The sequence below is a fragment of the Bombyx mandarina genome, chromosome A1 (assembly GCF_030267445.1).
Source record: "Bombyx mandarina strain Sakado chromosome A1, ASM3026744v2".
Taxonomy (NCBI): Eukaryota; Metazoa; Arthropoda; class Insecta; order Lepidoptera; family Bombycidae; genus Bombyx; species Bombyx mandarina.
This window is the reverse complement of record NC_143234.1, coordinates 17,581,163-17,608,763: the sequence shown is the minus strand read 5'-3', so window position 1 is coordinate 17,608,763 and position 27,601 is coordinate 17,581,163. Positions and strand designations below refer to the sequence as shown.

General features: G+C 40.5%; 1 protein-coding gene and 1 pseudogene across 1 annotated transcript; one reads left to right on the top strand and one right to left on the bottom strand.

Annotated features, from left to right (window-relative positions):
- Window positions 1-217: 217 nt before the first annotated feature.
- Window positions 218-4,785, bottom strand: LOC149499596 (uncharacterized). The gene is made up of 5 exons (XM_089739810.1): window positions 4,759-4,785; window positions 4,286-4,382; window positions 2,247-3,835; window positions 1,099-1,398; window positions 218-277 (listed from the first exon to the last, which is right to left on the bottom strand). The coding sequence occupies exons 1-5, from the start codon at window positions 4,783-4,785 to the stop codon at window positions 218-220; spliced, it is 2,073 nt and encodes a 690-aa protein (XP_089595936.1).
- Window positions 4,786-18,605: 13,820 nt separating this feature from the next.
- On the top strand, window positions 18,606-19,613 carry LOC149499595 (uncharacterized; annotated as a pseudogene).
- Window positions 19,614-27,601: the final 7,988 nt, after the last annotated feature.

Below are 27,601 nucleotides of genomic sequence, written 5' to 3'. Positions count from 1 at the left end.
GTAGTTTCAGAGTTAGATTCAGACCACCGCCCCGTCATTATGAAGCTCGGTCGCGCTCCCGATTCCGTTCCCGTCACGAGGACTGTGGTGAATTGGCACACGCTAAGATCTACTACCGAGTTATGTTAGAGATTCGCTCAAAACTCAATCAGGTATGTAATTATTATGACAAATTATTGTACATATTTTTTTTATTATTCAAATTGTATAATTTTTCTTAATTTTTTACAGAAACTGATGAATAAGGCGATATTGATATCGCCTTATTCATCAGTTTCTGTAAAAAATCGACGAATTTCAATCGAATTTCAATATCGACGACAATGAGGAAAATTATAAGAACGATTAAATATTTTTCTTTGACATATAATATTTTGTTTGTACTTTATAATATTAAAATAACATTTTTTATTTTCTATAATATTGCTATGAACGTAATAAAATAATTTTTTTATTGGATATCTTAAAAGATCACAATAGATTAAGCACTCTATCTCGCTCACACCCGCTTGAACAGTTGCTACCTCGCGCTCGCACCTACAGCGGGCTCTCAATGTGTCTGGCAAGATGTAAGAACCATTAAAACTGTCCGGCTATTGGGGTAACATATTTTTATAAGTCCCTAAGTAACATATATAAAATTTAGCTTTTATAGTATAACGAAAGTATAATTAAAATTTATTAAAGTTTAGAGGTGTCTGGCAGGGGGTAACAACTGGAAAAAGTGTCCGGCAACGGATATCATGATTTCTAAAGATATTCTGGAGTAAATATTAAAAAAAAAAACCTTTATACTTTAACGAATTTAAGGTACTATTTTATATACCTTTACTGCCTGTTACCTGCCCAAGTAACCACAATCGAAACTCTATAATCGGGGGTCGTTCTTACCTGTGTTGGAGACATACACAGAGAAACTTTCAGCTTTTATAAAATAAGGAAGGTCTGGCTGTCGCGGGCTCTTGGGCTATTATGATCTATTGGACATAGTGGCCGTGAGTTTAAGCAGGCTTCAATCTGGCACAGTGTGGTGGACATCTCTTCAAAGGTAAGTGTTCTATCAAGAATTCTTCTTAAGTGATATTTTATAGATTTCACCCCAGCTTCCCATAAACCTCCAAAATTTGGGCTATAAGGTGGGTTAAAGTGCCAATGGGTTCCATCTTCAGCTAAAATGTTTATTAAATCTTCAGGTATATTTAATTTTGCTTCTTGCCACATTTTAGCTAATTCTTTCTTTTTTCTTCTCAACTCTAGGTCAGTAGAAATATTATCTCCACGAGACATCAATATTTCTTCATGGGTGAGCCATTTAGGGCCGTTCCACCATAAACTAAATTCTTTGAGATCTGAAAGAAGCATTCCTCTTGATGCTATGTCTGCAGGGTTGTCTTGAGACTGTACATGATACCATGCATTTCCAATATTGTCAAGCGCTGTTACTACACGATTTCTCACAAATGTTTGCCATCTTGTCGGGTCTCCAGTAAGCCATGATAGTACTATGGTAGAATCTGTCCAAGCAAAGATTTGTTTCCTTGGTATCCGTGTAGCACGACTGATGTGTTTCAAGAGCTTTGATAATAACACTGCACCGCACAGTTCCAAAAGGGGCAGAGAGACTGGTTTAACAGGTGCGACTCTAGTCTTCGCTGCTATCAGCATAGTTTTATATTCATTATTGTAAGTTTTGACTCTCAGATAAGCAACTGCTTGCTCCATATGCAATTGTTGATGCATCACAAAATCCATGTATTGACACATCTTCTATGACATCACTAGTAATAAGTAACCAGCGTTGTATTTTAATTTCCTTTAAATAATTTAAGTTGTTTCTCATCTCGAACCAATCTCTTTTAGTTTCAGAGTCTACTTCATCCCAGGTAAGTCTTTTCAACCATAGTCTTTGTATTATTAGTTTTCCAGGTAACAAGGCAGGTGCTATCCAATCAAGTGGATCAAATAAGCGTTGTATCTCAGCAAGTATACTTCTCTTAGTGATGGTAAGTGGCACTTCTGGCAAATTAAGATTATACTGTAGCACATCATCTCCTATATTCCATGATAACCCCAACGTTCTAACAGTTCCTCCCAGGTTCATATCCACATTTATCAATGTACTTCTTTCTGTAGGTGAAATATTTTTCATAAATTCAATACTATTAGAAGACCATTTTTGTAATTTGAAACCGCCACGATTCAAGATGTCACTAACATTTCTTGCTGATTCAATTGGCTTCACTTACTGTATCGTTACCAGATAATAAGTCATCCATCCAGAAGTCTTCCTTAATCATTCTAGTTGCTTCAGGGAAACCTTTGCCTTCATCTTCTGCAACTTGTTGTACAGTTCTTACAGCAAGGAACGGAGCCGAAGCAGTTCCAAATGTTACCCAAAGCAATCTGTAATCTTTGACTTTAAGATTTGGATCAATTCTCCACAAAATTCGTTGGTAATCTGCATCCTGTTTGGTAACCAATATCTGCCGATACATTTTCTCAATATCTGCTATAAAACAAACCCGTTTTAGTCTCCATCTCATAACCAATGATCTCATGTCTTCTTGCAATTGTGGGCCAACTAGTAACTCATCATTAATGGAAATATTATTAGATCCCATTGAGGAGGCATTGAACACAGTTCTTACTTTGGTAGTCTCACTTGTATCCTTTACAACTGCATGATGAGGAAGGTAGACAGAGGGTTTCCTTAATTCTTCTTCTGGTACTTCTTCCATATGATTCAATTCCATATATTCTTGCATCACTTTAGTGTATTCAGTCTTTAACTTCATGTCTCTCTGTAATCTTCTCTCTAGTTGTGTTAGTCTTCTTAGTGATATATCCCTGGTATTACCTTCTGTACTTAGTATGACATCTGATTTAAAAGGTAATTTCACAATGTATCTTCCTTCATTGTCTCTCCTAACATTTTCATAATAAATTTTCTCACAGAGTTCCTCTTCTTGTGTAAGTTTTCTTTGATTATCACAGTCTAACTCCCATAGTGTGTGTAACAGTTCATCAAAATCCATGTGGTGGTGCATAACTGTTATTTTCCTTTCTTCAATGTCATTGTGTATCTTTCCAAAGAGAATCCATCCAAAACTTGTATGTTGTGCGCATGGAGAGCCAGGAGGACCTCGAATAATTTCATTTTTCAGAATGGCTGCATATACTTCTACACCTAGAAGCATATCAACTCTCCCTGGTTGATTAAAGGTGGGATCTGCCAGCTTGAGACCTTTCAAATGTGACCACGTGAATGTGGAGTCGGCAATAGTTGTGGACGGTAAGAATGTTGTTAAACGTGAAGGCATCACATATGCTTCCACGTTGAGCTTGAAATTGCATTGGTATCTAGATAATATTTCAAGCTGGACTGCCAGATTTACTTCCGTTTGTGTAGATCCAACTCCAGTGATTGTCCCCTTAGTGGGTGTTCCTTTGACTTTCAAAAGTTGTGCTGCTCTTTCACTAATAAAATTAGCCTGTGACCCTTGATCTATTAGAGCGCGCAATACTGTATAATGTCCTGTACTATTCTTAACAGTTATCATTGCTGTGGCCAGCAATGCTGTGGACCTCTTTGTCGCCATATGCGACAGTATAGCAACGTCTGCATCATTATCCTCTATAGGGCCTGGTTGGATGTTTGTGTCTTCAACTTGTTTATAGTTTGTCTCTAATCCATTGATTGTTTTGTGTAGTAACGAATGGTGTCGCTTACCACAGATTTTGCATGATATTCTGAGTCGACATTTAAATACTGGGTGTCCTGGTAGTAAGCAATTATAACATAAATTCTTGTTCTTCACAAAACCAATTCGTTCATCTGGTAACAGTTTAATAAATTCTTCACAATGACAAAGGGTATGATTTTCTTTACATTTAATGCAGATCTTTTCTGTTGTGGAAATCTGAAATGTTTTTTGTTTATAAGATTTCAATTCTTTTGTTTGAGGTGTGTATGTTACTAATTCCATTGTTCTAAATTTACAATCTAGAAAGTTTTTCATTTCTTGCCAAGTAGGTAGGTCTTCACTATTTCTATGGAAACTATACTCTTCCCATGCTTTATGTGTTTCAGGATCTAGTCTTTGCACAATTATGTAGATTATAATTAAATCCCATGACTCAACAGGTAAGTTAAGGTTTTGTAGGCTGCTCAGGCATTCAGTTGTAGCATCTAATAATCCTTTTAGTTGAATGCCATTAGGTGTGTTTATTTTTGGTTGTTGAAACAATCTTCTTAAAAGTGAATTAACAATTAGTTTCTTATTACCATATCTCTGTTTTAAAATGTCCCATGCCTGTTTGTAATTGGTTTCAGTCACCGATATGTGTTTGAGTAGAGAAGCCGCTTCATCAGCAACACTTGCCTTTAAGTAATGTAATTTTTGAACTTTAGATAATGTGATATTGTGATGAACAAGTGAAGTAAATATGTCGTTGTAGGTTGGCCAATCATCATAATGTCCAGTAAACGTAGGTAATTGTATATGGGGTAATTTTATATTCAAATCTTGTTGTTTAATTGGTGTGGGGGTACCTGCAGTTTGTACGAAATTGGACAAAGTATCCTTCAAATCTGATGTTGTATCCATATATAATTCTTCAATATTGCTGTACACATTTTCTTTGAAATATAATATATCCGATCTTTTTTCTTTGGTGAGGGACTTCACAAGAGTGTCGTGTGTTTCTTTAAATATTTGCCAGAAATCTTCGATGGTATTCAACCTCGTTTCTACGTACCCCTTCGTCATACGTGTCTTCGGACATTTTTTAATGTTTGTCGTGCATTTTAATATCAGATCAGCTTTTTCCTCCAGAATATTGATAAGTTCTGTGATTTTGCTCATATTGTCGAAGTCAATTCAAGTTGAACACACTCGAGTTTGTTGCAAATCCGGTTCGATAAGGACCAAAATATGTTTGTTCACCCACTTTGTCGTATTCAAATAATAACTTGGATAGTTTTATAGAATTTATTAAACGTAACTTTTTAGAGACAAACAATCTGTATAAATTTTGCAGCAGTAATGGAGAGAAAAATGCAATGACACAGATTATACCTATAACATAGATTACCCAACTCAACACAACGTCTATTCAAAAAATGCCAAAAATCACAAAAGAAGTAATCGCGTTCAACGGTTAAGGGTCATCAGAGAACGTAATACACTCTTTAGGCCACTCCCTAATCAACATTCTGGCAGCACAACACCGGTTTATTTAAACCCAGACCTAGACTTCTCTTATGATGGAATTATAGGTAACGATTTCTTCTCTGCATTCAATTCCCAAATCGATTACTCCAAAGAAATTCTCACCCTTGGCGACCTAAACTTCAAACTCCAATTCCATGAACTTTTTTTTTTTTTTTTAATTCCTTGAACCTACCCTTATTATACCTGCTAGATCCGAAGTCGTCGTGGAATGTTCCATTTCCAATCCAGAATTAAAAGAAGGCCTCATCCTAGATCAAAATATCTCTGATAATCTCTTAGTAGCTAACTGTGTCGTAAAAACAAAGTCAAACAATAGAGCCAACATCACTGTAGTCAATATCTCCGAATTCGATATAACGTTAAGAAATAATTTGAAATTAAGACTCGATCCTATTGACACTATCCCTAAATATCACACGAATAAATCCAACATTATAAATTATGCTAATTCCAATGAAACAAATTCAATCCAAAGAACAAAACAGGTACTAAGCATGCTACGCATATCCCATTTAAATAAAGAAGAAATAGAACTTTGCACAGACTATTCCGACATCCTAATGAAAAACTAACATATACTAATGCTATTCAACACGACATTAAAACCACATCAGAAGTTCCAATTCATACAAAAACTTGTAGATTCCCCGAGAACGAGGGAAGTAGATAACCAATTAATGAAGTGCTAGAACAAGGCATCATAATAGAACCTTCAATATCCCTTTGGACCTCACACATTTGGGTTGTACCAAAGAAACTCGATGCATGAGGCCAACAAAAGTGGCGCATAGTTATAGACTATAGAAAACTGAATGATATAACCATCGGAGATACCTACCTATCTAATTCCACAAATTACCGAAATCCTAGACCAATTAGGAAAAAGTACATACTTCGCTACTTTAGATTTAGCCTCCGGATTCCATCAAATTCTCGTAAATCAACCTGAAAAAACAGCCTTCAGTGTCCCTCAAGGATGAGCTTTGGACTCAAAAACGCACCCTCTTACTTCCAACGTCTAATGAATACGACTCTATTCGGTCTGCAAGGTCTACGCTGTTTCGTATATTTAGATGACATGATTCGTCTGCTATTCCTCTGACTTGAAAACACAAATCCAAAGCCTCGCTGAAATCTTCCAGAAACTCAGAAATTTCAATCTCAAAATACAACTTGACAAGTGCGAGTTCCTACGACGAGAAGTCGCTTATTTAGAGCACACAATCTTCACTGACGGAGTCAAACCTAACCCAGACAAAATAAAAGCAATCGTTGAATTCTGGAGAAATATGCGTTCAGACATCGAAAACTACGTTAATAATTGTTAACTGTATCAGTCAAATAAAGCTCTGCGCAAGATCAAAAAATCCCCCATGCAAATCACCACTAGCTCTATTCGCCCCTTTGAGAGGATTAGCCTCGATCTCGTTGATCTCTTGCCTGAAGCTGGCATTTTAAAGCTTAAATTCATTCTCACTCTTCAAGATAATTTGACCAAATTTTCCATTGCGTACCCAATCTCTAATGCTACCGCAGAGGAGTCCTGCGAATGTTTAATCCATTTCATTTCCTGATTTGGTATCCCGAAATCAATACTCACTGATCAGAGAACCAACTTCACCGCCGAACTATTTAAAAGAACTTGTCAATTTTTTTAAATTAAATAACTGATCCTCTCCCTACCATCCTCAAACGCAGGGCGCCCTGAAAAGAAGCCACTCGACACTAAAGGAATACCTGAAGTCTTATGTAAATGATAACCATACAAACTAGCATAAATTCGTATACATAGCCATGCTCACCTACAATAGTACAATCCACACCACTACTCAATTTACACCTTACGAACTCGTCTTTGGTCATAAACCATATAATTACACCCGACGCCGTCTTTGATTTACGATTAGATGTCACATACCCAGAATATTTTAAGATGCTTAGTCACCGCCTCAAAATATCAAGAGAAAAAGCTCTACAAAACATTAGTGCCTCTAAAGAGAAGTCCAAGAAGTACTATGACAGATACTCTCGCTCGGTCCAATACAAGGTTGGAGATTACGTGTATCCGAAGAATCATCTCCGACTTAGAAAGGCTTTATCACCGGTGTGGAAAGGTCCTTACGAAATTGTAAAAATCCACGGTAATAACACCCTATCCCTCCTAATAAATCGTCAGCACGTGAAACATCATTTCGACGAAGTAAAACCAGCGCCCGTAACATAAAGCATAATGAAACTACTAGTTATAATAATAATAATAAACAATAACTACTAGTTATTCCATAATAAATACGTTCATAACTCTAGTACTTATATAACTAGTCAGGTCATAAGTATTGTCACACAGTAAAAACTTTTCTTTTAGAATGCTGGCCACAAAAAAGTTTATTGAATTCGAATTTCGAATTGTTCATGAAAATAAAAATGTATACTTTTAGAATTTTACTCATTTTTAAATATGGAGTGGACGCTTAAAGAAGACCGTGTTGCAGTTATTGCGTTGCATCGTTGCGGTTACGCGCCAATTCAAATTTTTAACATACTGAAAAATTTGAATATAACCAAAAGATTCGTTTATCGTACCATCAAACGATACAATGAAGACTCTAGTGTAGATGAAAGGTCAAGAAGTGGTCGCCCTCTGTCTGTTAGGACTCCAGCAGTGATAAAAGCTGTGAAGGCGCGAATTCAAAGAAATCCCAAACGTAAGCAGAAACTGTTGGCCCTTCAGATGGGGTTAAGCAGAACCACGGTGAAAAGGGTATTAAATGAAGACTTAGGGCTTCGGGCATATCGAAGAAAAACAGGACATCGTTTGAATGCTCGTCTAATGGACCTGAGACTGAAGAGATGCCGCGCTTTGTTGAAGCGGTACGCGGGAAAAAAACATCAGGAAATTCTTTTTTCGGATGAAAAAATGTTTACCGTAGAAGAGCGCTACAACAAACAAAATGATAAGGTGTACGCACACAGTAGTGAAGAAGCGAGCAACCGTATTCCGCGTGTCCAACGAGGTCATTTTCCATCCTCGCTCATGGTATGGTTGGGAGTTTCTTATTGGGGCTTAACAGAGGTACATTTTTGTGAGAAAGGTGTAAAAACGAATGCAGTTGTGTATCAAAATACAGTCCTGACGAACCTTGTGGAACCTGTTTCTCATACCATGTTCAATAACAGGCACTGGGTATTCCAACAAGATTCGGCGCCAGCTCATAGAGCGAAGAGCACACAAGATTGGCTGGCGGCACGTGAAATTGACTTCATCCGGCACGAAGACTGGCCCTCCTCCAGTCCAGATTTGAATCCGTTAGATTACAAGATATGGTAACACTTGGAGGAAAAGGCGTGTGCTCAAAGCCTCATCCTAATTTGGAGTCACTCAAGACATCCTTGATTAAGGCAGCCGCCGATATTGACATGGACCTCGTTCGTGCTGCGATAGACGACTGGCCGCGCAGATTGAAGGCCTGTATTCAAAATCACGGAGGTCATTTTGAATAAACTTTAGTGTCATAAGAATCTATGTTTTGTTAAGTTCATTTTGGTATATGAATGGTTACATAATGAATTTTTTTTTTTTTTTTTTGTAGTTTTGACCGCGGTAGCCCCCCCTACCTCATCCGGGTTCTGACCTCGGAGGGGATCGGACGTCGGATGTAAGAGTGCAGGGGAGTCGTTTAGTGGGTGGGTCCTAAAATCCTTGGGCCCGCGGTCTGCTCACAACACCATGCAGACCGTTGAGTCTCACATACCCCACGCGCCCCTTTTGCGCGGGGACCTCGTAGGAGGTTCGGCTCTCGACCCGAAAAAAAAAGACCGCGGGCCCAAGGATTTTAGAGCCCACCCACTAAACGACTCCCCTGCACTCTTACACCCGACGTCCGATCCCCTCCGAGGTCAGAACCCGGATGAGGTAGGGGGGCTACCGCGGTCAACACTACAACCAGACGGCGCGGCTCACCCCAAGGACGCCCAGCCGACGGAGCCTTCGAGGCGAATCGAAGGCTCTGAAACGTCGGCCGTCTCGGTACGGCAGCCCGTCGGGCCGCCCAGACGGTGCCGCTGGTGTCCCGGAATACCCCGCTGGACCAGAACCAGCCTGCCGGGTCGGGACGCGATACACCGTCGACCGGTCGCTCTAATCACTCCACGGCAGCGCGCTAGAGTGCTGGTAGCGCGCCGCGCGGCCTCACCCCCTCAGGTCGCCCCTTGACCTTCACCGGGGGGAGGCCGCCACCTACAGGGGCCGGGACGTACGGGCGTATTCCCGCCTCCGGCCCCCGGCTCGACGGCGACGGATCGGTGCGGAAAGGGAAGAGCTCTCCCTCTCTCGCTCCGCCGCCTCCTTCTGCGATATGGTGGACTCGCAGAAGTCGAGCATCGCCTTCCAGGACGCGTCGCTGCCGAGCATCGTAGCCACGACGCGCGGCAGCGAGAGGTCCTCTCCAATGACCGCGACGAGGGCGGCTCTGGATTCGACGAGCAACGCGCCAGCGTGTGTTCCGCTGTATCTTCCTCGTCGCGGTCCGCGCAGTGGTGGCACTGCGCCGTCGGTTCCCTTCCGGCTATCTTGTGCAAGTACCGGCCGAAACAACCATGGCCGGTAAGCATCTGCGTTAGCCGGAAGGTGAGGCATCCGCGGTCGCGGCCCACCCAGTCCGCGAGAACCGGGCGGACCGCCTCGACGGTTCGGAGGCCGGCCGACGGGTCCGCCAAGCGGCGAGACCACGCCTCCAGCACGGACCGCCGAGATTGGAGCCTCCGCGCTCGAACTACTCCTTCGCCGGGGCGCCCTTCCCCCCTAGAGCGGAGGTCGCTACGCCACCGGTAATCGGCAGCGAGCGCCTCCGCCTCCAGGTCCCAGGGTGGCGTCCCGGCGAGCAAGCACGCCGCCTCGAATGAGACGGTGCGGTATCCTCGGATCGCCCTGACCGCAATCGCGCGCTGCGGACGTCGCAGCGCCGCGACGTTCTTGCGGGTCAGGGCGTGGCACCATACGGGAGCCCCGTATAGTGCCATCGACCGCACCACCCCCATGTAGAGGCGGCGCGCCACCTGATCGGGACCCCCGACGTTTGGAAGCAGCCGGCTCAAAGAGCCGGCCGTCGCCATCAGTCGAGGGCCCAACTTCTCAAAGTGAGCGCGGAAGTTCCACAAGTATTTATGACCTGACTAGGTATAAATATAATTTGTCCTAGATCGTACTCGTATTAGTGATGACATCATTCTGTGGACGAGTAGAGGACGATGACTATGCAAATTTGTAGTAATGCGATTGGTCGTCCATATTGTTCCCCTTACCCCCAATCCTCGATTCGTGTAACACACCATTTCAATCATGTAGAAAAATTTAAATAATAAACACCTAACAATGACAAAACGGTTTTTTTATTTCTCGAAAACCAAAATTCACCAAGCCTCTCAACCAACAAATAAAATCGCAAGCCGCATTTTACTACTTAGTATTAAAGTAGACGCTGCCGTATTTGAGTATTGTTTTGGTTCGCGAGGCGTTATCTAGTTGTATTGTTGATCGAAGTAGAATAGGCCTTTATAATAAAAAAACTACTACAAATTTATGGATTTATTATCACAACTACATCCCTAATTTGAGAAAAATACAAACCAGACCGCACCAGTAACTTTGAACTGTACATGGACTCAATTTTCAATATGTCTGATATATTTTTTGCGTTAAACCAGCCCAATTATGCCAAATGGTCCTTGTTATATTTGAGCAATTTAATCAATTTCTATACTAATAATTCATCTTTGGTAGCTGAACTTCGTCGAGGCGCCTATGGAATTCGACGAACTGCAGCAAATTTTGCTCGATCACCAGTTGACTTGACGCTAGAGCAGACCATCGATGCTGATGCTAGCAATCAATTGACTGATAATCTAGCTGCAGACTCGATATCTGCACGTCATAGATGGGCTCTCAGTCACAGCATGAGGACAAAGATATTAATATCTATCAAACAAAATATCAGATTAACGCAAATGATGATACTTCGATGATACATTGCAACAAAGTAAAATTAAGGATATACTGCGATGATTCGCGATACTTCATTGAAGCAATAAAATGTACGATGAATCCATTTGCTGACACTGTTGACAAAGATATATTATTCAACATTTCAACGGGTATAGCTGCATCTAAAGAAGTTGCTGATTTCCTGCTAAACGAGACAACAGCAGGCTATCAACAAAAATTAAATTTTATCTCGGAAAGCTCTTCAACTCCCGCAAGATTCGATAAACTTATAAAACGAAACAAAATCAGCAATTTTGCTTTTCAATGTATGACTAAAGTCCTCAGTACCAAAGACAAAAACAAGAAAGTATTATTGAAAATGGAACGAGACGTATTTGGGCGACTTTTGGCAGACTAAACAAAAAAATTAACCTCGAATATTGCCTGAGTTTCCCAGTAGCACCATTGCCCCCTGCTCTTTTTTCATGTACTGGAGAGATGTTAAAAACTTCAAAATCAACGTTAGCAAAAATTTTGAAATCCAAAACTGAAATGGTTGAGTCAACACATATCAACGTTCAAATAATAGATGGTTTTTACTACTTGCACCTAATCGGATCTTATATAGCTCAAACTTTTAATAAAGTTGCCGAGTCAATACTTATAAAAATATGTTCAACAAACGCAACAGAAATAAATTTAATTATTGATCGCTACTTAACACCGTCAATCAAAGATTCCGAACGTGAGAGCAGAAAAGAATTCGATATTCCTTGTAAGTTTCGGGACCTCAATAAACTATTATAGACCAAAAAATTTTCTTCAATGTCTTGAAATTTTCGTTTTAAAGTGGCTCTGGTCCGATTTCTGACTGCTTATTGTGAAAAGAACCATTTGGTATAGTGCGCGCGGAAGCGCTAGTCACCTCCTGAGGTATGTGGCGGGGTGAGACGGGGGAGGGCGCGATTGACAAGACGCACACGATATTATATTTAAGTGCAGATAAATCTCAGATTATCATGTTAGAATTAAAGTAATAGGTACCTAATAGTAATGGATGTAATGGAGGATGGAGTCGCTCGCGTCCGCAGGAAATACCTTCAATACCCTGCACGTGTCTTCTGGGTGCTGCAAAACGAGCTTGACAACGCCGAGTTTCGGGTGGCGGATTCTGATAAGAACTAAAAAGCTTCAAAAAAACCTGGCGTAGAAGGCAAGGGGAAACCACTACGACTATCTCCCTAGAGAATGTCCCGACCTTAAATGATGATTACAGTGAATGAATATGCGAGGTCGGATGATCCGACTGACATGGATGAGCATAGAATGTAAGAAGTCTACTACAGGAGGGAAAACTGGAAATCGTCGAAAAGGAGATGATCACTCGTCGGTTCACTATACTTGGACTGTCAGAAACACATATCAAGGGCTCAGGACACTTCACAATGGTGGAAAGAAATACATTTTTTTTATTATTTTTTTATTGCTTAGATGGGTGGACGAGCTCACAGCCCACCTGTTGTTAAGTGGTTACTGGAGCCCATAGACATCTACAACGTAAATGCGCCACCCACCTTGAGATATAAGTTGTAAGGTCTCAGTATAGTTACAACGGCTGCCCCACCCTTCAAACCGAAACGCATTACTGCTTCACGGCAGAAATAGGCAGGGCGGTGGTACCTACCCGTGCGGACTCACAAGAGGTCCTACCACCAGTAATTACGCAAATTATAATTTTGCGGGTTACAATTTTATTACACGATGTTATTCCTTCACCGTGGAAGTCAATCGTGAACATTTGCCGAGTACATATTTCATTAGAAAAATTGGTACCCGCCTGAGATTCGAACACCGGCGCATCGCTCAACACGAATGCACCGGACGTCTTATCCCTTAGGCCACGACGACTTCAAACATTCTACTTTTCAGGTCACGAAAGTAAAAGCCAGAATGGGGTGGCCATCATAGTTCCCACAGACGTTCAAAAATGCGGTCCTTGGATACAGCTCTATCAGTGATCGTATTATGACTATTTAACATAGAGGAAATCCGCTACCTATAGATATAGTCCGCAGATTACACGTGTTTCGATTATTCTTAGTGTTTTTCCCGTTTTTTCTGTGTTTTTAAGAATTGTTTTGACTTATTTTTGTTGGTGGTGGATTAGTTTAAGTTTCATTTAACTGGTAAGTGTATTTTTTATATCAATGTCGTCCTCGGTAGGCGAAAACGTCCCTCCGGACACAGGGAGGTTTTCTTAAGATTCGGAGATGGACGATCTTTCTCAAATGCTTAATTCTCCACAAAAACGCCCTGCGGACGTATTAAATGTCCCAGAACAAAGATCAGCTCCACATTTACCGGCAGTTGCCTCTATTCAACATACATACACCCGGCCAGGTTTTGATAACAATTCAGTTCATAATTACTCTGAAACTGACTCTGGCCCTTTTGTTGTCCATGCATCTCGTTCAGATGGAGACTTTACGCCAGTTTCGAACCACACCCGTACCCTCAAAATTGTTCAAATTATCTACAATGGTAAAATCTCAGGGATAGATGAAATTAAAAACATGGGTAAAAATAGGGCTGCTATTATTTTCAAAACATATAACGAAGCCAATTCCTTTTTGACAAACCCATTACTTTCATCTAACAAATTGTCAGCAATTATTCCACGCTTTCAAGTTACCAGGACGGGTGTCGTGAGACAAATTCCTGTAGAGTGATCTCTTGAGGACCTAGTCTCATGGATTGAGTGTCGGTCTGTCTCAACCACCGTCATTAAAGCCAGAAGAATGAATAAGAAAAAGAAAATAGATCGAAAAACAGTCTGGGAATCGACGGGTACAGTTGTCCTCTCTTTTCTTGGGCAAGTTCTTCCTAAACATGTATATTGTTGCAGCGTTTCTCTCCCTGTGAACATATATTATACACTTCCAACTATTCAGTGTTTAAAGTGTTGTCGTTTTGGGCACATTCGTGATCAATGTCGATCACAAGCCCGCTGCTCCCGATGCGCAGGCAGGCCCCCATGAAGGTAATTCTTCTAGCGTTCCAGAAACTAACATAACCTGCTTGTTCTGCTCTGGTTGTCATCGCGCCTCTGACCCGAAATGCCCGAACATGCCCGTCAAAGATCTGTTAAGATGGTTATGTTTGAAGAAAATATTAGTTATATTGAGGCAGCTCGCAGATTTCCTTCAGTCCGCACCTCCTATGCTGATGTTGCTGTATAATTTGCCGCAGCGTATGTATGATCACATAATAGATTAAAAATATTACTTTACAGCAAAATCAAATAAAAACCGCGCCCGCCAAATTCGACGGTTTCCTCAGGGTTCTCAACTTTGAGTTTCTCCCTCCTAAATTTAAGGAGGAAACAAGTACGGTGGGATTTTGAGGGGTGTTATATTTTAAGAGGTTTTTTTTGACTGCTTACTTTTTTTCCTATTTTTTATTTCTTAATATATTTTTGATTAAGAAAAATAAAGTTATTAAAATATAGACTCCTTAGTACCACAATTTAGCCAATAATTAATTTCTTGACCTAGTGGCTAGCGACATCAAGTAAAGCAAGTGATTGGTATGATTGATTGTTTACTTCTCCGCCTTGCTTTCATTACAATCGAATAATAAGTAAATTTGATTATATAAACTTTTCTTTGACCATCTCTACTAAGTAGTCCTCTACTCAGCACGGGGAACTTATGTGGTGAATACTGACGATCAAGTTAGCACTACTGATAGCTTGACTAATAATGAAATTATTGAGTCTGTGCTTCAAACACAAGAAAAGGAGGATGAAGAAGAGGAAGAAGATTGCAATCTAAATTAAATTCCAACAACTAGAGATGCATTATATGCTGTAACAACGCTCAAAAAGTACTGCTTATTTGGTGAAGGTCAAAATAATTTAGATGTAGAAGGAATTATGAAAATGGAATACACCAGTGCACTATAACACGTTTTTTCAATAACACACGTGTATACCATAATTAAATAAATGATAACTAAATACATATGTAAAAGATTTTTTATTATTTCGGACATATCGACCTCCGGATATAGCGACGACATTAAAGTGCCCCCTCCGCCGTCGTTGTAACCGAAATTGACTGGACTTGTAAAAAATAGGTAATAAATACTTACCACTATTACCAGGAAATTGTTGTTTTGTTTCGTCCCACATTTTTTTTATAACATGCTTATATTTGTGATGTGGATGTTTTGACATCCATATTGCTGGTTTTCTCAGTATTTCACTAATGAATAGTTCCACATCCATTATATTTTGTTAGCTTAACGCGCGATAAAAACAAAATGGTTTTTTTCGGTCGCGCGATGCCTCAATGCGTCCACCGACACCGCCGCGCGCGCCGCTCTGGGCTGTGGCTGCCTCGATATTGTCTAGTACATTTGTTTCACTCGCACATGGCGCAGCTCGTCGTCGCCGCATGTCACGCGCCTCTTGCCGCTCCACAAGTCGCGCCGCAATACGCGCCGCCGATAGCTGTGGCCAGGGTGTAAGGCATCGGTAAACAGTTTCGGAGATATGACATCTCCCTGTTTAACTCCTATTTTGAACGTGATTTCCTTCATGCAATGCTCCTGTACTCGGACTGACATCGTGGCGTTATTATACAAGTACTTCAACACCTCGACATACCGATAGTCAATACGGCATCGCTGGAGAGATCTAAGGACCGCCCAAGTTTAGACAGAATCAAAGGCCTTTTCATAGTCCACAAACGCCAAGTATAATCGTACAAATGTATAATCGGCCCCTAATAACGCCGAATATCCGGAGGTCGAAATAATAAAAAATCTTTTACATATGTATTTAGTTATCATTTATTTAATTATGGTATACACGTGTGTTATTGAAAAAACGTGTTATAGTGCACTGGTGTATTCCATTTTCATAATTCCTTCTACATCTAAATTATTTTGACCTTCACCAAATAAGCAGTACTTTTTGAGCGTTGTTACAGCATATAATGCATCTCTAGTTGTTGGAATTTAATTTACATTGCAATCTTCTTCCTCTTCTTCATCCACCTTTTCTTATGTTTGAAGCACAGACTCAATAATTTCATTATTAGTCAAGCTATCAGTAGTGCTAACTTGATCGTCAGTATTCACCACATAAGTTCCCCGTGCTGAGTAGAGGACTACTTAGTAGAGATGGTCAAACAAATGCTTTGTTTGTATGTAGGAACATACGAACAACAGAACAACGCATTTGCTTGACCATCTGTGAATGTAAACAAAGGATAAGAAAGCTTAATAGTGTTATGAATGAGTATTTGTGCCTTTGCCGACTCGAATAGTAATATCCGTTTGGGATTTCTGGAAGTCTGTCATAAATGGTTCATAAAAACAAGTCGTTATACCCGAAATTGACGCTATTATCCAAAGTCGCTATTACCAAATTAATTTCTTACACAAGTATGCTTTAAATTGAAGGGACGTAAGTTTGACGTCGCTATAACCAAAAAGTCGTTACAATCGAGTTCGTTATTAATGAAATCCACTGTAATTTAGATACGGCAACTTAATTTCATAGATATTCTTGGGTTAGATTATTGAAATAAAGTTTGAAATCATCTCGTATTCTAGATGCTTGAACCGTTGCTCGATTATTCCGTCTTGATCTGCGTACGCAATTGTTAATATTAGAGTCTCCAAACTGGGAAACAAACTGCTGAAAATCTGCATCTCTGTCTCCATCTCTTTCTCTTATAATGTTGTGTAACAGGCACGAAACCTTTATAATCAATATTGCGTGCTTTTTGTTTGCTTCTGTACTTTTTGTAAAAATACGAAACTTATTGGTTAAAATGCCAAATGCGCACTCAATCGTGACTCTTGCCCGGGATAATCTTTTGTTGAAAATTATTTTTCCGCATTTAAACCACCCGATGGATATGGGCGCAGCAAACAATTTTTCAGAGGGTAGGCTTCATCGCCAAGGAATTGAGAGGAAGCTTGATAAGCAAACCGCAGTTCTCGTCGGTCCCTACGTCAGTGGGACACGCGCTCATCCGAGCTGTTGAATGCAAATTGGAAATATCATTTCCATATTCGTCTTGATCGTTAACCTACTGATATACAACGAAATCAGACGAATGAGTATAAACCAAATCAGAGATTTGAAGTATTGCCCTGTCCCTGGTGTTTCTGAGCAAGAAACAAAAACACTCGCTCCCAGGCATTGGTGTAGATTCTACACTGTAGAAGCTACGTTGGTTCCCACCTGGAACCTGCTGTGGCTCCACCTGTGACTGGTCCTGGCGGGGGGAGTTCTGGGACCAATTTAAAGTTTTGCCCTGTTGGTCCTCAGGTCCGGACCCTAGAGCTTTTCTCGATTTTGGACATTCCCGAAGATGGAGGCGTCGAGGGACAAGTTGATTGCTGGCGTGGCAGCGTGGGTGGGCAACCCCCTTCCCCAAGTTGGCGCGAAGAGTACCGGCCTAACAGCCGCGCCAAAGGGACAGGACGTATACTCCGCGACGGGCTGCCGGGGTGGTTCCCTTACATCGTGGGCGCAGGGATCTGTGTCATCATTGGCATCATTACAGCTGTATGCGGGAGACGGGACTGCCCGGCTGAACCTGCCCGGGGAGGCACTCGTTGGAGACCGGCCGACCGCGGAGGAGCTGGCGGCCGCCCAACCGTCCCAGAGGAGACTGTTTCAGGCCGGAAAGCTGAAATACTTCAGAGGGATAGGCTTTCTGTCTACAAAGCAGACAATGAACGACAGGTATCAGAGGAAGGCTTCATCGCCAATTAACATGTATGGTAAATTGAGATTAGAACCAGGTAATCTCTGTGACGGTGGAATGTTGAATCTTTTTTCTCTTAATAATCTGTTTAATCGTGAAAAATGAAACGTGCCTCCATCACTTTGTTTGCCTTTCCCGCCGACTTCTACAATGATAAACTTGTAGTCTGCATCTGACACCCCTTGTAGTACTAATGAAAAAAAAAATTATAATTATAATATGCACTTCCACTATTCGGTGAATTTCTTATACGGAAATGTTTGCCGCCTATCGTACCCAAACAGTTGGAAAATTGCCATCTTTGAAAAAGTAAATTTGCGACACTTTTTAGCTTATCACAGGTTAGTTGCGGCATATGTATTTGGACCAAATTTTTCCAAATAGCTTCTAGAGTTTGATAAATTATTTTAGCAACTGTACTTCGTTTTAATCGGTAAGATTGAGCCAGAGACCTAAACGATCCGCCGTGACCGAGAAACCTGAAATAAAAAGGCACTTATAAATGAACTAGCTTTCCGCTCGCGGAAATAAATTTCATACTTAATGTGATATTATGGCTATATATCCATATTGCATATATGCATATTTTATGCAATACTAATAATGTTGTACTATAGGCTATGATTTAAGATGGAACTATCGTGAATAAAAATTCAGTTGTTCCATACAAAATTTCAATATTGGTAATTACTTTAATTTTTCAGGCGATAGCTTAAAGAAAAAATGGAATAACCTAAATGATAGCTACCAGAAAGAACTTAAAAAAGTACCTAGGTTGCAGTCTGGAGATGAAGGTTCAGATTATCAATCTCAGTGAAAGTATTTTGAACAATTATCATTTTTGAAAGACGAATATGTGCCCACCCTGTGGGAAACTAACTTAATAGAAGAGGAAACTTCAACTCAGGTTATAACCGAAGAATTGTTGCCGTCACTTTTGGAATCACCGCTACCTCCGCCGCCGGTTTCACCAGTGCCATCAAATCCCACTTCTCCGCCACAGCAACCAACAACTCCACAAGAGTCGTGCTACCACCTCAAGAGAAAATGAAAAACAAAATTCTTATCGAAAACGATTGAAAACAACTAAAATCCGTGCTGAATATTTAGAACTGAATATTTAGTTACATAGAGAGAAAAAAATTGAAATTATTGGAAGCTGATTTAGCAGGTAGTAAAGAAAAGGACATTCCCAAGTCAGACGACTATCACTTTTTGATGAGTCTATTACCAGAAATGGAGAAGCTTAATGTTTTACAGAAAATGAGACTGAAAAATAAATTCACTCAAGCTTTGATGGACGAAATTAGTCTCAATCAATATCCAGGATATCAAAGCTATTGCACTCAACCTCCGCCTTCTGACTACGGCATAAATAATTTACCAAAAAGTTATGAACTTAATTATTACTAAACGACATGCTAAAGATGTAATTATAATTAAAAACAAAATCAGTGATTACTAATTTGACTATGGTATATTAATAAATAAATAAACACGGTAAACAAATTAATACTTTTTATTTATCTACAAGAAACAGCTGTTCTAGAGGAGAAACAATGTTCTTGAAATTAACTTTAGCTTTCAAGTTTTCTTGTATGTGGCCGAGTATATAATCAAATGTTTCTATGCTTGCCCGCGTATATTCAAAAAAATTATCGGGATATTTCCTATACTCATAATAAAGACTGAAATTCGCCAAATTCTCTCCTTTTTTGGTTAACTGGGTGCGCTCCTATTCTTGAGTGAATGATATCGTCAGCTAAGAACGCACTTGTTTCAAGGCAATATCGTGCTACTTTTGATAGGAGCATTTGATATTTTAAGCCATTCTCTAAATACGTGCACGTCTGACGCCGCCGCCGCTGCATCTAGTCTAGATGTGGCATACCCCCGCAAATCGCGCCGCCCGCCGCGCCTCGCAACGCACCGCCAGTAGCTGTGGCCAGCCCCTTAGAGGATTCCTTCAAGCTTCTGGAATGGCAAGCATTTGGCATCAATATAAACGGCGAATATATCACACACCTTCGATTTGCTGACGATATATAATAGTAGTCATGGCTGAGTCGCTGGAAGATTTGGGACAGATGCTCGGTGACCTCAATAGAGTTTCTCAACGAGTGGGCCTTAACATGAATATGGATAAAACGAAAATCATGTTCAATGTCCATATTAAGCCCACCGCAGTTACCGTTGGGAACTCTATTCTTGAAATTGTAGACGAATAATAGATAGTCCGATTAGGTAAGTCCAACTTCGAGAGAGAGGTCAGTAGGCGGATCCAACTCGTCTGGACAGCGTTCGGTAAATTAAGAAATGTGTTCTCGTCCAAAATCCCTCAGTGCCTCAAGACAAAGGTGTACAACCAATGTGTGTTGCCAGTGATGACTTACGGTTCCGAGACGTGGTGCTTCACAAAGGATCTTTTTAGGAAGCTTAGTGTCACGCAGCGAGCTATGGAGAGGGCTATGCTTGGTATTTCTCTACGAGATCGAATCAGAAATGAGGAGATCCGTAAAAGAACCAAAGTTGCTGACATAGCCCATAGGATTAGCAAGCTGAAGTGGCAGTGGGCAGGTCACATAGCGCGAAGATCGGATGGCCGATGGGGCAGAAAGATCCTCGAGTGGAGACCACGTACTGGCAAACGGAGTGTGGGACGGCCACCTACCAGATGGACCGAAGATTCGAGTGGAGACCACGTACTGGCAAACGGAGTGTGGGACGGCCACCTACCAGATAGACCGAAGAACTGGTGAAAATTGGTGGGTCAAATTGGATGCAGGTGGCAACGGACCGGCCGCACTGGACATCAGTTGGAGAGGCCTATGATGAAGAAGCTGAGATGATGATGATAATTATGTGATCTAGAATAGTTAAAACTTGTATATATTTGTAATTTGTATTATTATTTTTATTAATTTTTTATTTTATTCAACTTTCTTCGAGTTGGGGTAAATTTTTCATATTTATTTGAACGAGCCTCTGTACCCTGGGGGCACGGCGCCCTCCGCGATTGCGTTTGTCACGATTTCCAATGAATCCGGAATGGATTCTGACTATTCTTTAGTTTCTAAAAGGAAGCTGAAGCGCATCCATCTCCAAAAATTTAGTAAAAACTACAACAAAAGAAAACGGAAAAATAATTCAGAAACTTGCAAACGAACAGACTGCCAATGCAAAGACAAATTTGTTGAGAGCATTGTTGATTTGCCCGCACCTGGTCCTTGCACTGATATTTCTGTAATGCCTGTTCCTTCCATCAGCATTTCTCCTAAAGCCCTCACACAAATTGGTAGGGCTAGTTATGACGCCAATGACCACGGCCCGTTTCTGGTACATGTGCAGAAAATACAGTCTGCTGATGATGATGGTACAACATTACACCCAGTTGTGTTTGGCAGATTTTTAAAGAACAATTTATTCAAAAATATTGTTAATGGAAGTTTGAAAGGTATTGGCCGAAATAAAATGACACTTTCTTTTAATAATTATACAGACGCTAACAGCTTTGTCATTTTAAACTGCTTAGCTGCTAACAACATGAAGGATTTTGTCCCAACTTTTAAGATTACGAGGATGGGTTTAGTTAGGGGAGTCCCAACTGAGTGGTCTCCTGAGGATATTAAGCAGAACACTAATGTACCCATTGGGTGTAGGGAAATTCTGAATAAACTATAAATTCATGGTAAACAACACACCCACGTGGAAACCTTCGCAAACAGTCGTGTTTACGTTTGATGGACAAGTTTTGTCTCGACGTATATTTATGTGCTATAATACTATGCCTTATAAATTATATATATATACCCGACTATAATGCTTTAATTGTTGCCGCTTCGGGCACACCAAGGTCCAATACAGATCAAAGCCCAGATGCTTAAATTGTCGTCAGGGCCACACTAGAGATACTTGTAATGTGGAGGAAGACCGTGTATCTTGCTGCTTATGTTCTGGGCTGCACTTTGCTTCAAGCAAAAAGTGCCAAGAGTATGTGAGACAAACAGATATCAAAGTAACAACGGCAGAGAATAGCTTATTCTACATTGAAGCGTCAAAATTACACCCCCCCCCCCCCTTTCTAAATCATTTGCTGTTATTGTATCCTCTCTCCCAACTAAATCTCTTCCTGGTGGAAATACAGTATTGCCTGGTTCACCATCCCCACGTACAATATCTTATAAATAAACAGTCTTCACTAAACTAAACCCAGAACTCCTCCTCAATGCAGTAAAGGTTTTGATCATGTAGCACATGAGTCTCTTATAAGGGACTACAATATGCTAGAGCCTTGTAATGGATGTGCATTACCATCGTCCTCTAATGCAAGTTCACAACAGACAATAGCAGAGTTAATTACTACATTAATCAAATTACTTTCTCAACCCAATTTATCTATACCGTCCCACGCTGCTAATTTAATTCTTACTTACACTGGTATTAATAATGGTCAACATGGACAAGTTAGTTCAATGGAATTGCCGCAGTATTATAAACAAAAAGCATATTATACATATTATAAATACTTATAATCCTTTTCTTTTTTCTCTATCGCAAACCTGGCTAAATCCAGATTATATATTTAAAATTCCTGGATACTCGTGCTTAAGAGAAGACAGGGCTGATGGGTATGGTGGTGTATGCCTACTCATCAAAAACTCTAGCACCTTTTCTTCCTTCCCTCTTCCTTCACATAGTGACCGCTTTTCTGTCATTGCAGCTATGTTGATAGTATCTGTTTTGTCTCTATCCATGTTCCTCATCACTCCTTGCAAATCTTCAATGAAATTAAAAACTTAATTTCAGTTCTTTCTCGGCCTTTCATGATTCTGGGTGATTTCAACTCTCGTCACAGATCTTGGGGTAGTTTAGTTAATAATAGTTTTGAGTATAAATTATTGGATATCTTAGACACGTGCATTTTAAACTCCGGTTCTCCTACTCGCCTCACAAAGCCCGGTGAAGTAATTGGTTCCATTGCCCTGTACATCTGTACTCCCCATTTAGCATCTTCTCTATCTTGATCTACCAATCCACTTACAATAGTGATCATTATCCCATAATCATTTCATTTCCCTGCAAAAAAAAAGCTACAATCTTTATTCAAAACTCTCGCCTCAAACACAAAATCATAGACTCTAAATGGAGTCAATACACTTTATTAATAGAAGAGAAAATTAACAGTTGCTCAAAAGTTAATGTTACAGATAATAATTATTTCAAAGCTGTTTTGTTAGAACCGGCTAATAATGTTTTACCAAGGAAAAAGCCGCGTAGTAATAAGTTGTCATTTCCACCGTGGTGGATGAAGAATGTACCATTGCTATAAAGAAACGTAAGGCAGCTGAGCGTAATTTTTGCAATAATATGTCTATGGAAAACTACGAAGCATTAATGACTGTAATGAAAGAAGTTAAAAAAACAATTTAAAGAAAAATAAATTTGACGGGTGGAGGAAACTTTGTAACCTGAAACCAGAAACACATGCTACTGTCATATGGTGAAATATCAAAAGATTTAGATCAGCTGTCAATTCTTCTAACGCATCGTTGCTGCCTATAGAATTAACTGATCAATTCCTTGATCGCTTGGCTCCTCCTTCTACTCCACTTAGCGATCCTATCCTCTCTTCTATACAAAATAACTCTGATGCCCCTTCTTCTCTGTATTAAATCACGTCAAAAACAGTGCTCCTGGGGAAGATGGGATTCCATATTCCTTTCTGTGAAGGATTAAATTACGGAGACGCGGTGGGCGGGGAGGGGGGACGCACCAGCTGATCGGGCTAACCGCCACCGCACCCTCGGCGGCTTGCCGACAGATTCGGTCAGTTTCGTGCGCTCATACGAATATTATAATGTTTTTATAAATCTGTAAAGTATTAATTATTCTAAAGCGAGTCGTATATTATTGGAATTTCATTAACATTAGTGGCGACCGTTTACAATCGCGACTAAAAGCTAAAAGTAATCTTCGAATAAACATCGAAGAACAACGGATAACCGTTACTGGAATTTGAATTTATGGAACAAAGAGATTTGGATTGGATTGCTGCTTATGCTCCCTTCTGCCCTGGTGAAGTGAAAACTTTGCTGAGGACTGCTGGACGGGATACCCAAGGGAAGTTGGCCTTTTAATCCTATCCACTTTTTTTCCTTTTCGATTTGCGTACTGTTATACGGAATTGAGAAAATATATTTTTAAAAAAGATTTTATTGATGAAATAGACTTATAAAGATTTTACGACAATGACGACAACCGTGCCGTGTGGAATTAGGAATAGGACTGACTGACTAGGTAGGGGATTGTCCTCTAATAAAGGATCATAAGTGCTGATACTATTCGGGAAAGGTGATGATAAAAGCAAAGCTAGGAACCAGAGGGTATCATAATAGCCCCCCGACTAGGACTAAACTTACACCCTTAATGGTGAAGTTTATGTATGGATGCGGATTCTAGGATTATTAGAAATAAGAGGTAATTCTGGATCTGGAAGGACGTTTGAGTTACGGGAATGGGTGAATCTAGAAAGGATGCAACTGTTGCTAATCTTATAAAGTTTATAAACTAAAGCTAAAACTAAGCTAAAACTAAAAAAAAACTTACAATATTGTGTATTAATTACTATTCGAGAAAGGTGATGATGAAAGCAAAGCTAGGAACCAGAGGGTATCATAACAGTACGGCTTGCCGCTCCGAAAGCGTTACAAGATAGTATTTCAAGTGCACTATTACTATTCTTCTTTGTAATTTACAACTGATCAACAGCCGCTGTTAGCGTCAGTGCGTGATAAGTACTGACCTATTGGCGGAAGATGTTTAGCGCGGCAAGTTGAACAATGTATTGTTTGGGTCATTTGGGTCATTTACCTGAAGCGCGTACGAATGCTTGTTTTCTTTTCTACTCGTGTGGAATTGACTTTGCTGGACCTTCCATGATTACTAACCGGAAAGGTCGTGGTAACCGTATCACTAAATGTTATTTATGTTTATTTGTTTGCTCAGTACAAAGGCAATACATTTAAAACTGGTTAGTGAACTAAGTACTCAAGCTTTTATTTTATGCCTAAGGCGTTTCATATCACGTAGAGGAAAATGTCATGAGTTTTTTTGCGACAACGGCAGGAATTTTGTGAGTGCAAACAATGAAATAGGTAGGTTGCTTGGATCCAGTCAGTCTGTTGGTTATTATGCTACTTCTGAAGGAATCAAATTTGCATTTAGCCCCGCATACTCCCGCATACACTTCCGTTTTTCAACGCTTCAAACAGAGGCGGGGCACTGATCTGGATGAGTTATTGGGCGAATCGCGTTGCTTGTTGATTTCCTGACACATCAAAATGCTAAATCGACTATCCTCCAGAATTCACTAGATGAAATAAAAAGGCAAAATGACAGCATTACAACAATGCAGATGCTGTCAGATAAGTATGACGATATCCAAAGGGAACTGGATTTGGCTAAAAAAGAGCGTAAGGATAATCTATCTTACATAAAGCTGCTGGAGTCAAAATTGGAAAACGTCGAAAACAAATCGTGCGCCTCCAGGATTGAGATACGTAATATTCCTCAGGACGAATATGAAACTAAGGAACAGCTGGTTACTATTGTGCTGGCTATTGGTGCCATTATCGGTGTCCAGGTTGGTGCCCACAAGGTGAGGGATGTTTTCCGGGGTTTCACGAAACTAAATACCACTAAACCGATCTTGGTTGAATTTACATCAGTAATCCTGAAGGAGAAATTTATGAAAGCAGTCAAGGCTCTTAATAGAAAGGAGGATGGAAAATTGAACACTGTGTTCAAACTTAACGTCCCCCCTAAACCTATATATCTGAGTTCCTGACTTCCAAAGGTAGGAGGCTCTATTTCCTGGCTCGTGATTTCGCTAAATCCCATGGATACGCTTTTTGTGGGTCTTTGTTCGGTAGCTCAGTAAAAGTAAGTTTATTGTTCTTGAGGTTTTATTGTAAGGTGGACTGTATATAAAGTTTAATTCAATATCAGCCGCGAGTCGCGCGTGCGTGTTCTGTGTCGCTGTATGTGTTCGGCCCTCGCCGCTCGAGTCGTCGATGCCGTGGTGGTGGTTGGACCCCCCCGCAGACCTCGTAGTCCCCGCTTGTACGTGAAGTACTGGCGCGGACAGTCTTCATTAGGAAAAATCTATCTAAGGAAAAAGGAGGGTCATCCACAGTTAAAAATTAACGAAGAGGCTGACTTGGTCAAACTGCCTTGGAGATGAAGTGACTAGTTAAGATGATCAACTCCACGTCGACCTTTAACCACAAATAACTAGTCAGGTCATAAGTATTGTCACACAGTAAAAACTTTTCTTTTAGAATGCTGGCCACAAAAAAGTTTATTGAATTCGAATTTCGAATTGTTCATGAAAATAAAAATGTATACTTTTAGAATTTTACTCATTTTTAAATATGGAGTGGACGCTTAAAGAAGACCGTGTTGCAGTTATTGCGTTGCGTCGTTGCAGTTACGCGCCTATTCAAATTTTTAACATACTGAAAAATTTGAATATAACCAAAAGATACGTTTATCGTACCATCAAACGATACAATGAAGACTCTAGTGTAGATGACAGGTCAAGAAGTGGTCGCCCTCGGTCTGTTAGGACTCCAGCAGTGATAAAAACTGTGAAGGCGCGAATTCAAAGAAATCCCAAACGTAAGCAGAAACTGTTGGCCCTTCAGATGGAGTTAAGCAGAACCACGGTGAAAAGGGTGTTAAATGAAGACTTAGGGCTTCAGGCATATCGAAGATACACAGGACATCGTTTGAATGCTCGTCTAATGGACCTGAGACTGAAGAGATGCCGCGCTTTGTAGAAGCGGTACGCGGGAAAAAAATATCGGGAAATTCTTTTTTCGGATGAAAACATTTTTACCGTAGAAGAGCGCTACAACAAACAAAATGATAAGGTGTACGCACACAGTAGTGAAGAAGCGAGCAACCGTATTCCGCGTGTCCAACGAGGTCATTTTCCATCCTCGCTCATGGTATAGTTGGAAGTTTCTTATTGGGGCTTAATAGAGGTACATTTTTGTGAGAAAGGTGTAAAAACGAATGCAGTTGGTATCAAAATACAGTCCTGACGAACCTTGTGGAACCTGTTTCTCATACCATGTTCAATAACAGGCACTGGGTATTCCAACAAGATTCGGCGCCAGCTCATAGAGCGAAGAGCACACAAGACTGGCCGGCGGCGCGTGAAATCGACTTCATCCGGCACGAAGACTGGCCCTCCTCCAGTCCAGATTTGAATCCGTTAGATTACAAGATATGGCAACACTTGGAGGAAAAGGCGTGCTCAAAGCCTCATCCCAATTTGGAGTCACTCAAGATATCCTTGATTAAGGCAGCCGCCGATATTGACATGGACCTCGTTCGTGCTGCGATAGACGACTGGCCGCGCAGATTGAAGGCCTGTATTCAAAATCACGGAGGTCATTTTGAATAAAAATTAGTGTCATAAGAATCTATGTTTTGTTAAATTCATTTTGGTATATGAATGGTTACATAATGAATAAACTTGTTTCAATTATTTTACATTAAACATGTGACAGAATTTATGACCTGACTAGGTA

Bases quoted from the DNA above. Each gene is read 5' to 3' on its own strand.
- LOC149499596 (XM_089739810.1), bottom strand. From the start codon at position 4,785: ATGTCCGAAGACACGTATGACGAAGGG. The intron at 3,836-4,285 runs GTAATAAGAAAC...AACTGTTACCAG, and splicing joins CATTTTAAAACAGAGATATG to ATGAACGAATTGGTTTTGTG. The intron at 1,399-2,246 runs GTAAGTGAAGCC...TATCATGTACAG, and splicing joins TATTATCTGGTAACGATACA to TCTCAAGACAACCCTGCAGA.